The sequence below is a fragment of the Mycetomoellerius zeteki genome, unplaced genomic scaffold (assembly GCF_001594055.1).
Source record: "Mycetomoellerius zeteki isolate Tzet28-1 unplaced genomic scaffold, Tzet1.0 scaffold364, whole genome shotgun sequence".
Classification (NCBI taxonomy): Eukaryota; Metazoa; Arthropoda; class Insecta; order Hymenoptera; family Formicidae; genus Mycetomoellerius; species Mycetomoellerius zeteki.
Window position 1 is genome coordinate 250,042 of NW_017257354.1, and position 12,483 is coordinate 262,524.

The 12,483-nt window shown below is 30.6% G+C and overlaps 2 protein-coding genes across 2 annotated transcripts in view; one reads left to right on the top strand and one right to left on the bottom strand.

Annotated features, from left to right (window-relative positions):
• The first annotated feature begins 130 nt into the window (after nucleotides 1-130).
• RpI1 (RNA polymerase I subunit RpI1) lies at nucleotides 131-9,483 on the top strand. The gene is given in 7 exon segments (XM_018453022.1): nucleotides 131-167; nucleotides 712-922; nucleotides 1,197-2,382; nucleotides 2,384-5,516; nucleotides 7,102-7,257; nucleotides 7,332-7,635; nucleotides 9,377-9,483. Coding segments are annotated over 6 exon segments (5,070 nt in total). The 5' UTR covers nucleotides 131-167; nucleotides 712-738.
• A 281-nt stretch (nucleotides 9,484-9,764) lies between these two features.
• LOC108725808 (thioredoxin-2) overlaps nucleotides 9,765-12,483 on the bottom strand; it is a 5,297-nt gene continuing 2,578 nt past the window's right edge. The window contains exons 2-4 of the mRNA XM_018453044.1: nucleotides 10,187-10,303; nucleotides 9,982-10,095; nucleotides 9,765-9,846 (exon numbers count right to left, since the gene is read on the bottom strand). Coding sequence (XP_018308546.1) covers nucleotides 9,784-9,846; nucleotides 9,982-10,095; nucleotides 10,187-10,303 — 294 coding nt within the window. The 3' untranslated portion in view covers nucleotides 9,765-9,783. The remainder of the gene's footprint in view (nucleotides 9,847-9,981; nucleotides 10,096-10,186; nucleotides 10,304-12,483) is intronic.

Below are 12,483 nucleotides of genomic sequence, written 5' to 3' on the forward strand. Positions count from 1 at the left end.
CTGGTAGCACTACACATAGTCGGTATGACAGATTTCCTAACCTGCAGAGTCGTCAACTTTAACGCTAAATATCTCGGTTCGCGAGGCAGAGCGACACTTTTTTCTGCCAGATTCTTTCGTTTTGTGCAAAAACGCGTCGAATAAGCCTAATTTCATCGAAATCGGAGGTGAGGGAGGTATTCTGAACAATTACCAAAAAATTCATTGTAGACTTTGAAGCCTCATTTTGTGGAAGCCCAAAATAAAAAATTTCATGTTGCCGATGGAAAGTTAAATTACTTGATAACTGTCTTGAAAGTAGCATAAACCAATGTGGAGTATAGTACAAAGAACCAAATATGTCATTACATTTCAAAGCAGCAATTTGACTTTTATATTATTTTTAGTCACACAAAATGCATAATAACAACTTGCTAACATTAATAAGCAGATTTTTCAGGAATTATTTAATTAGTAAAATTTGAATGCCGTTAAATAATGCTTACATATCCTTTTATATTAAACTTAAAAAAAATAGTTATTACACTATGTATATTTTTATTATTTCCAAAAAGAATATATAAACTTTATACTTGTTTTTTACTAACAATTTTCAACTGAATTAAAGCACATATAGGTTAAGAATCAAATCTAGAACATAATGACTATAAGTCGCACATCGATTATTCTTATACAAGTCGCACCTGATTAATAATTCGATATTTTTTATAGACTTACTCAAGCTAAAGGAATATCAAGATGACGAGTAAATACCACCATAGGCAGCGTTTAATACCGAAACATCAAGATTCCTTACGTTTAATATTCTCAGTTTTTACTGCAAACGACATAAGGAACTTGAGTGTAACGAAAATCATAACATCATTATCTTATAATATTCTTGGACATCCACTAAAGGGTGGATTATATGATCCATCTTTAGGTAAAATATTTTATTTTTAATTTGCTATACGTATATATATGGAAGATATCTTAGTCAATTATTAAGTACTTTTCTTTATTTAAAACATGTTATATTTAATTGTTGTTGTCAAAATTTTATCAATAATTCTAATTATAATTAGAGTGTGTCCAGGTCAGGCACGCGCATGCATGCCTGCCTTTTGTATTATTGACTGAAATATATAACAAAAAAGATTGTTAAATTTTTTTATATTTTATACAAGTTTTAATTCACTATATTTAATTTATTGTAGGCACAACAAAAAACAGTTCGGAATTATGCAGCACATGTGGACACAATAATTCCAAATGTCCAGGTCATTTTGGTCATATAGAATTACCAGTACCTGTTGTCAATCCATTATTCCACAGAGCATTGTCTATGTTACTTAAACTGTCATGTTTAAATTGCTTCACGTTACAAGTACCATCGTATATCAAGTTATTGCTGTCCGCAAAATTAAAATTACTGTACCAAGGACAACTCAGCGATCTTGATGGTTTAGATCACGAAGTAACATCCATATTATTGAATATTGAAAAAGAAGAAGAACGAACAGAATATATTCGTAATGTAATTGACACTTATATGCAGAACTTCTTCAATAGAAGTAGATACAGTCAAATCATGCCTCAGAATCCTGAGAATCAAGCTAATATAAAGACTGTCATTATGCAATGGCATGCATATATTGAAAATATACTTAAACAATATGTGAGAACCAATAAAGCTGGGATATGCATGAATTGTCACGATAGTCTTCCAAAAATGTCAACATTGCAAAACAAGATAATGATAAGCAACAAGGAAATTGTAAAGAATTCTAAAGAAGTGCTCTCGTGCCAAGTGGTGCACAAATTGGAAACGATTATGATTATGCCAGATCAATCCAAGGAATACCTACGACAATTATGGAATAATGAAAGAGATTTTCTCAAAATAATTGTACCTTGCTTAGAATTGGTAGATATCGAATATCCTACTGATATATTCTTTTTCGAGGTAATACCTGTGCTACCACCAATCGTGCGGCCGGTAAATTTTCTTAATGGTCAAATGGTCGAACATCCTCAAACTCATATCTATAAAAGCATTATACAGGATTGTTTAATCTTGAGAAATGTTATACAAACTATCCAAGATGGAAATATTGATCACCTACCCCAGGAAGGTCGACTTGTCTTTGAACAAATAAAAGGAACTACAGCAGTTGAAAAGTTGCACAACGCTTGGCAAGCGTTACAAAGCAATGTGGATCACTTGATGGATCGCGATATGAATAAAACGTCAGAATCCATCAATGGTCAAGGCTTGAAACAAATTCTTGAAAAAAAAGAAGGTATCATTAGAATGCATATGATGGGTAAAAGAGTTAATTTTGCCGCACGTACAGTTATTACTCCAGATCCTGATTTGAATATCGATGAAATTGGCATTCCTACCGTGGAATGTTATTGACTTGAGACGATTAGTTTTAAACGGTCCCGATGTTCACCCTGGCGCAGTTATGGTGGAAAATGAAGACGGATCGATACAAGCCATTAATAGTAACGATTGTACGCAGAGGAAAGCTATCGCGAAACGTCTCTTAACAACGAGCGATAGGACCAACGAGTCCTTTATTGGTGTCAAAATAGTACATCGACATCTTCAAAATGGCGATGTATTGCTAATAAATAGACAACCAACATTACATAAACCGAGTATAATGGCTCACAAAGCGCGTGTTCTCAAGGGTGAAAAAACATTACATCTTCATTATGCTAATTGTAAAGCATACAACGCGGACTTCGATGGAGATGAACTCAACGCTCATTTCCCGCAAAATGAATTGGCTAGAAGTGAAAGTTATAACATAGCTAATGTATCCAACCAATATCTCGTGCCAAAAGATGGGACTCCATTAAGTGGCCTTATACAGGATTACATGGTGTCTGGAGTACGACTAACAACTAGAGGGAGATTTTTTTCAAAGGCCCATTACACGCAATTAGTTTATGCAGCATTGCCAATAATGCAAAAGGACATAATTCTTTTATCGCCAACTATTATTAAACCGAAAATGTTGTGGTCGGGTAAACAAATCCTTTCAACAGTCATCATTAATATTATTCCCTCGCATAAAACACGAATCAATTTGGTCTCTAGCACGAAAATTCGTGCGAAAGAATGGCAAGCAGAGATACCACGACGTTGGAAATGTGGAACAGAATTTAAAAATTTGATGACTATGTCGGAAGCAGAAGTTATAATTCGACACGGAGAATTGTTATGTGGGGTACTCGATAAAATGCATTACGGTGCAACTCCTTATGGTCTTATTCATTGTATTTACGAATTATATGGGGCAATATGCGCGAGCGAAATGTTAAGCGCGTTTGGTAGACTATTTCAAATGTTTCTACAGTGCGATGGTTTTACTCTCGGTGTTGAGGACATTCTAATAACTCCTGAAATCAATGAAAAACGTAAAGAGATCATTTCCAATTGTAGAAAAATTGGGGAAACTGTACAAAAATCTGTGGTAAAAGCATCTAACGATACATCTATGAACGAAATTCAAGCTAAAATGGAAGAATCTTATTGGAATAATTCAAAATTTCGCGCGCAAGTTGATCACAAATATAAAAGCACTTTAGACGTTTATACCAATGACATTAACAAAGTTTGTCTGCTGACGGGACTTTTCAAGAAGTTCCCAAATAATAATTTACAGCTTATGGTGCAATCTGGTGCAAAGGGATCTACGGTTAATACTATGCAGATATCATGTTTGCTCGGTCAGAGCGAATTGGAAGGTAAAAGGCCACCGTTGATGATCAGTGGAAAAAGTTTATCAAGTTTTCCAGCCTACGATCCAACACCTAGAGCAGGTGGTTTTATCGACGGCAGATTTATGACCGGCATCAAACCCCAGGAATGTTTTTTCCATTGTATGGCAGGACGCGAAGGTCTTATCGATACTGCTGTAAAAACTAGTAGGTCTGGTTACTTACAAAGATGTTTAGTTAAACATCTAGAGGGTTTGATTGTTAGTTACGATGCGACGGTTAGAGACTATGACGGTAGCTTAATTCAGTTTTACTATGGAGAGGATGGTCTCGATGTATCGGGTTCGCGTTTTCTAACAAAGAGTCAAATTGCATTTCTAGTTGATAATAAAAATTCTATTATGGATGCAAAGTTATTGGAATGTCTGAAAAGAAATGACAAAGAGATTGTGAAGATGATAAAAAAAATCAAGAAATGGGAAAGTAAGAATGGTTCCTCGTTGCAAAAGAGGAGGATCAATGAGTTTAGTAAATTCTCTATGGAGAATTCCAATCAGAATGATGTGAAACAAAAAATCATTGATAGTCATAGTGGGAGGAGCAAAGCCGCATTATCGCTTATGAGAAAGTGGACAAGGGCAGAAAAGGAACTGAAAGAGTCATATCGCGCACAATGTACTAGATGTCCCGATCCAATAATATCAAAATACCGGCAAGATGTTGAATTTGGAGTATTATCTGAAAGGATAGAAGGCTTAATGGACGAATACCTTTCTCGTCCAACAAAAATTAAAAAATCTGTTTTGAGAGATTTATTATCCATCAAAGTTATGAAAACAATTTGTCCGCCTGGTGAACCAGTTGGTTTATTAGCAGCACAATCTATTGGTGAACCATCTACTCAAATGACTTTGAATACCTTCCATTTTGCAGGACGTGGAGAAATGAACGTGACCTTAGGTATTCCAAGATTACGTGAAATTTTGATGATAGCGTCAAAAAACATAAAAACTCCAAGTATGGAAATACCATTCCAAAATAACTTGGAAAATCTTGAAAAACAGGCGAAGAAGCTGAGATTAAGATTAACAAAATGCGTTTTACGCGATGTATTAAAAGACATAATAATAAGCAGACGAATGGAGGAAAGTCCACATCGAAGATTGGTACACACTTTAAGAATCAAATATCTTCCTCATAAGTACTATAAAGAAGAGTTTTCCGTTCATCCGCGGGATGTGATTAAATGTACCGAGGAACAATTTTTCAAGAATATATTCAAGGAAATTAAAAAATTTGCCACTATTTCTAAAGTTTTATTAAAGTTACATTTCGAAGGAGAAAAAAGACGAATAAACGAGGATACAGTAATAGATGAAATTGATCCTGACGAAGTTGTACCGGAGAATTCTGGAAACAGAACACGGATGGATTTAGGAGAGATGCACGAGTCATCCGATGAGGAGCAAGCCGCGGAAGACGCCGATGCTACAATGGCTAAATCATTATTGCGTCATCGAGAGAATCAAGAATATGAGGATCCTGAAGAAGACGAAGAAATTGAAGATATTGTATTAAATGATAAGGAGGAAGAAGCAGACGATAATAGTAATGCAAATAGAATTCTCGAGGATAAGGAGGATGATGATGATGACGATGATATTAATAAGAAATTAAATCATAGAAAAAATAACAATAACAAATCTACCAACAGGAAGGATCATGTCTTGGATATGTATGAAAGTGCTATGGATTATGATTATGACGAGAATAAACTATCATGGTGCAAATTCACCTTTTGGGTAAGTGTTTGAGCAAAAATTTCTAGTTACAATTTTTCTATTATTCTACAAAGAAATATTATTCAGATTAACATTCAAATGATTTTAGCCATCACTCACGATATATTAAAATCTATTGTTAAAAAATAATGATATATTTTATTGTGAAATAAAAGTGAGCGAGAAAAAGGCCCCTCCTCTCTAGCATCCCTATTACAAAAACTTTTCATTTCTTTTTTACCTACCTAATATATAATTCTAATTTCTTTTTATTTACTTGATATAATTACAATTTAAAATTAGGAAAGTCCACCTGATATTACATATAATTTCCAGTTTTCTTCACATAATTTTTCGGAATTTCTATATAAATTTCTCAACTCTTCAGAATTTCTGTATACTTTTATAACTTTTTTTTATAAACTTCTCTTATTAGATTAGATTTTTTAAATACAAATTAGAACACTTTTCAGAAAAGCTGAAAAAGTCTACATTTTGGTTAGAATTCTAGTATAAAATCACGAACATCTTTTTTAGAATTCTTCATACGATATGTGAATTTTGGAATATAGTATTCTAAGATTTCTCATTCTATAATTTAAAAAAAAGCTTACAAAATCTAAGGCTGGTATTGATAGTCGATTTTTACATTTAAGATTTATACAATTGCGTAAACGTAGACGTAAGTGATCATGAAATGTTGTAAAGCGCAGTTTTACTTGCTATTATCGATTGTAAAAAAGCATGTTGCGAAAGATGATTCAATTTTATCTGTCACGCGTCCGCGCTGTTATGTGTTGTTAAATTTTAAACAAGCATATAATAATAATTTATAAATTCGATTTCATAATATAATAGCAGTAACAACAGCAAAAACACTGTCTATCCATCATGGTGAATAATCAGCACTGTTGTTATCGAAACTGCATGAAATCTGATTAGTTGTCGTAATCTTATAGTTACGACATATCTTTATTCGATTGTAGATCAATATGTTGTACAACATTATACAATATTTATGCGCATGGTCTACAATGGGCAGTAGTAACAATAGTGGATGAGACTGTAAGAGTAAGAAATTGCAGATTAATCACAGTCGAATGTGAGAAGAATAATCGATTGTGATTGATCAATTTCTTACTTGTTACGGTCTCATCGTCCACTACTGCTATTGCCATTGTAGACCACGCATTAATGCGTCGTCTACAATGGCAGTATCAGTAATGGATGAGGCTGTAAGAGTAAGAAATTAACCAATCAGTCGATTATTCTTCTTACATTCAACTGTAATTGATCAATTTGTTACTCTTACAGTCTCATCCATTACTGATACTGCCATTGTATAGACGACACATTAATACGTGCAGGTCTATAATAGGCAGTAGCAGTAGGTAATGGATTAAGGAGTAGGCATAGAAATCAATCAATCATGATCGAACGTGAGAAGGCTAATTAACTATGATTTCTACGCCTACTCCTTAATCCACTACTGTTACTGTTCAGTGTAGATCACGTAACTACTACTGCTACTCCCATAACCTTACGTCTATGTTTAAGCAATTGTAGACTCTTGTAGACCTCGGCTTGACACATCTATCTTTTTCAGTTACCACTTAAAACAATCAGATTGGATTTGCCAACAATAATCAAGAATGCTGCGAATAAAACTGTCTTATGGGAAACAAAATGTATTAAGAAAGCTTTTACATTTCAAAACAGTAAAGGCGAAACAATTCTCAAAACAGATGGTCTAAATATAGTGGTAAATGCATATTATAAGCAATTTAAATATGAGTAAAATATATTTTTCTACTCTTTGTATTCTTTTCATTGCAGGAAATGTTCAAATATGATAACATACTTGATTTAAATAAATTATATTCTAACGACATTTATAATATTTCTCAAACATATGGAATTGAAGCCGCAAATCGAGTTATTGTAAGAGAAATTAAAGATGTCTTCAAGATGTATGGCATCACTGTTGATTTGAGACATCTGTCCTTAATCGCAGATTATATGACCTTCGGTGGTACATTTAAACCACTTAGTCGAAAAGGAATGGAGAATTCCGCTTCACCATTACAGCAAATAAGTTTCGAAAGTTCGCTAGGCTTTTTGAAAACAGCGACATTGCAAGGTGAGTTATATTTAGAAAAAAAGATTATGCAAAAAATTGTTGCCAAATTTTAGAAATATGAAATATTCAAAATATTGCATTCAATATAGTATTAAAAAAAACTTGATACATATGAGTTTTAAAAATATTTATTTTCAATGTAGAACAAAATTATTTAATAATATCATACCCTTCAAAAATGACACAACTCAAAAGATGTAATTTTCGAATTATTATGTATGAGTTAAGTAAAGATTACTCTGAATCATCAAAAGTAAACTAACTCAACTTCAACTTAAATCCACTTACTAAATAATATACTTGTCTATAAGACTACTCCACAACCTTGCTTTAAGATGCCGTATGCCGTAAGTTGTAAGTGACGATATATTGTGTGTGTGTGTGGCCACAGAACTTATATAATACTTTCAAGCCGTAAAACTTGAGTTTTGCTTAAGTCTAACGGTTAAAGCTTAAAGGCTGCACAGAAACAGTTTAAAGACAGACATTATTGTCACTTGATCTCTTTCGACTTATGACTTAAGGCCTCTTAAAGCAAGGTTGCAGACCGAGACTAAGATTTTCAAAGAGATCATAATGTAACACGAGTAAAACATCAGGACACTTCTGGGCACTACCGGGATTCGAACCGAGGCCTACTGGTCTTTGTGTTTCTCCTACTAACAATAAGTAACGACTACTACTGAGTCACATAGCCTCTACGTGGATATTTTTTTCAAATACCGTTTTTTTTCGGTTGCATTAGTGCACACTGAGTGTATATTAAAGCTGTTGTACTCTGTGCGATTTAAATTGTGTAAAAGTAAAATTCAAATATTTCGAATTATAAAATACAGATTTTTTTTAACAGTACGTTAAAATGTATTGAGGATTTCATGGTTTAATCTGTTTTTATACTTATATTAAACATATGTCTTTATGTCAATTTGTGTACGACGGCTTTAACAGTAACATCCACTATAGTGCAGCCAAGAGAAAACGCTATATTTTATTTATACAAAAAATTGAAATTAAAAAATTTTTTTTTAATCTTATATGTGTGTATCACATGCTTATTAAGATGCAATTAAAGATATATATGTCACATCTGAAAATAATATAAAAAATATGAAAATCTCATAATTATTCTATTATTACGTCTGATTGTGAGTATTGTGTAAAATTTAAGTACAATTCTTTTATTGATTTAAGTTATTTAATTTTTTTATTTGTCTTGATTCTTATGTAAAATTGCGTTTTAATATTTATTTGCAATGAAAAAATAATATTAAGAATATGTATCAAATTTTATACATATACTAATGAAAAATAATAATAAATATTCGTGCAAATCTTATTTGTATTCTTACATATTTAAAAGTTATTGACCTAAAACTGCAGCAATGGTCATTTTGCTGTATAAAACCATTACAAGCTAAATTATTTGCTATTTTTAAGCTCAGATACTTATTGTACACGTTTCATATTTTATGTTAAAACGCATCAGAATTATATGTAGGATGGATATCTCTTAAACTATTAATATTTTGATTAATTTACTTAAATATTTTTATATGCTTGTAACAATACATAATAAGAAAATGTTATTGGTTAAACAAAAATTAGATGAAAAAAAAATTATTTCTATTAAAGATAAAACATGACATTATTGCTCTCATATTTCTTTCTAAAATTATACATACATGCACACATGTATATTTGTTTATATGTACATTACTTACTTATCTTTTATCATTTATAGGAAAAAAGGATGATATATTATCACCTTCGAGTAGATTGATGTTAGGACAACCGTGTAAATCCGGAACTGGGGCATTTTCTATTTTACCATCATTGTACAACATGTAAAAATAATAAAATTCGATGTTCACATTGTGATTCATAATTATATTTTATATATTTGTAAGTTCATCATACATTTTAGCAATAAAATCCATGGAAATTTTTTCATTATTGAAAAATAATGGTGCTTCAATCTTTTTCATTTACAATGCGTGTACAATGTGTAAACAATACAAATTATTCTTTTCTATTTAAATAGCCATTCTATGTTAATTATATAAAATAATAATTATAGCTAATTCAGTATATCATTTTTACAGTTTTTAAGAATACGATATATTTAAACATTCGTGACGATTTATTTATTTATTTGTGTTTTTGAATTGTATTTTTTAATTTATCGTAATTTGCACCAGAAAAAGTCTCCAACTGAAAGCATTAATCAATTTCATTTGATTAGTTATGAAATATAAATAGCTAAATTATTTCATTATTTCTTTTTATAATATTAAAGCGAGAATTTTTAATATTTAGATAAATATTTTATTCGAATTTAATACATACCACTTTGCCTTCCTTTATAAAAACAAATGTAGGCATACTGGATATCTCGTATTCAGCAGCAATATCCTCACATTCGTCCACATCAACTTTAAGGAAAACAACATCCTGCATTTCCTATATAAATAAATCAAGATATTCTTGTCTTAAATTTCAATAAATCCATTAAAACTTGATTTAATAAAAAATTAATGTGATGTATATAAACCTTTGATAATTCTTCAATCAATGGTCCAATCATCTTACATGGTCCACACCATACAGCAAAGAAATCGATAACTACCAAATTATTGCCTGCATCTTTAAGTTTAATCTTCAAGTCATCCTATTAAAAAAATGAATATATCAGTTCCTTTTTATGAAATATATATTTATTAATTGATGTGAATAGGAAGTACATAAATTGAGAGAAATGTATTGTTTAATTTAAAGTATTATATGACAGAGATGATTAAATGAAATGGAAAGACACAAAAGAAAAATTATTATAATTAAAATTGCTATTCAATGATAATAATACACATATTTATTAAGTGAACGTAAATAATCGTACAAATAAAAATTGTAATGCAAATGTTTATTCGTCTAGTAGGAAGATACACAGATAGCTATGTATATGTATATATCAGGGAATGTAAAGTTACTAGTTAAAAAAGTAACAAGTTACAGTTATTTGTTATCGAGTAGAAAAACTAACTAGTTACAGTTACTAGTTACCGATTTTTAAAAGTAACTCATTACAGTTACCGTTACTTGAAAAAGTAACTTTTCGTTATTTTTCCGTTATTTTTTTTAAATCGACGACCACTAATCACAGCAGACGAGTGCTTGGGAGCTTTCCAGTCTCAAGCGCTATGAGTGTCTATTTATCTAATCGAACCATGTCCAATCGTAGAGATGTAAACGAAAAATTCTAGAATTTTAGGGTAAAAAACTCGGGAAATAATGGTTTTTTTTCCTTCGGCTTTGACAGTTTTTTTACTCGAATATTTTTTTTTAACATTTCACGATTTCTACTATTGTTCCAGAATTTAGTTTTTGCACTTATCTGTAAGATTTCTGTGTGAAAATAGTTACAAAGTTAAAATATAGTATAATGTCGATGACTATAAATATACCTTACCTTTCACTATTATTTGAATGACATTTTATATTGTACTTCAATTTTAAAAGTTAAGTAAGTGTTCCATACTTGTATTATTAATGCAAATAATACTTTACTGGACTAATTGACACTGTTTTTGTCATATACTGTGATTGTAATTATACATATTCTAAATTTAAATTATAGTGAGACAACGTTCATCGAATCTCTAATTAACTACGCTTGAATCAATATTATATTGGAATGTTGTCTTAAAATAATTAAAATATAGAGTACAATTATAACCAATATGCAACAAAACAGTATCTATTATGCTTATAAAGTATTATCTGTATTAATAACATCACTTATTTAGATATATAGCTTTTAAATATATAAATTTAAATATTAGCTTTTAAATATATAAAATATCTGTCGTTTCAATAATTATATTGAAATAACTTCTTCATGAATTTTATGTAATTTGATAAAAATTACCAAATTTGTTATTTACAATAAAAAAAACTAGTTTTTTACTTGATACTTTTCTCCGAAGTAAAAAATACGTTTTTTTTTACATCTCTATCCAATCGTAAAATTCGTTACCGTTACAGTTACCAAAAAGAAAAAGTAACGCAGTTACCAGTAAAGTTACCCAAAAAGTAACTAATTGATCAATTATAGTCGAATTCGAGGGGAATAATGGACTATGATTCATCCATTTCTTATGACTTGAGACTTAAAACCCTGTTGTAGATCCGGGGTAATGAACTTTCGTTAGTAAATCTACATGGAAAAGAAGTTAAAAATATGTCTTTTTAGGAAGGTTTCCTTTACTGTAAAAAGATGATAAATTCAACATTATATCCATGTCAAGCTTGTATTGACCTGGGCGGATGACAATTTGAAATGTAAGTTTAGGTAAAATTGTTTTCTTTACAAATTTTATATTTTTGTTATAACTTTTTAATGAAGCATTTGAAGACCTACATACGTTTATATATATATATATATATATTATAATATTTTTATTTTTCAATATATGCTTATCTTTAGGAAATTAAATTGTACTTTACAAACGCTGATTTTATCAAAAATCTGTATTAAATATTGTTTTTGAACATTAATGACCTTATTATAAAAGTGTATTCTAATATTGAAAATTCACTGCCAATATTGAAAATATATAATTCACATATACTTATATTACAGATTTTCAGTATTAGCAGTGACTATTGGAATACAGCTTAAGGGTACATTCCATTACGCTCTCTCCGAAGAAAATTTTACTCGAAATGTATATATACAGGGTGAGTCATTTTAAGTGACAGATCCAAATATCTCCAAAAATACGCCAGATACAAAAAAATGGTTTAGACAAAAATTGTAGAGGACAACGGGGGACATCTAACTGTGCTAAC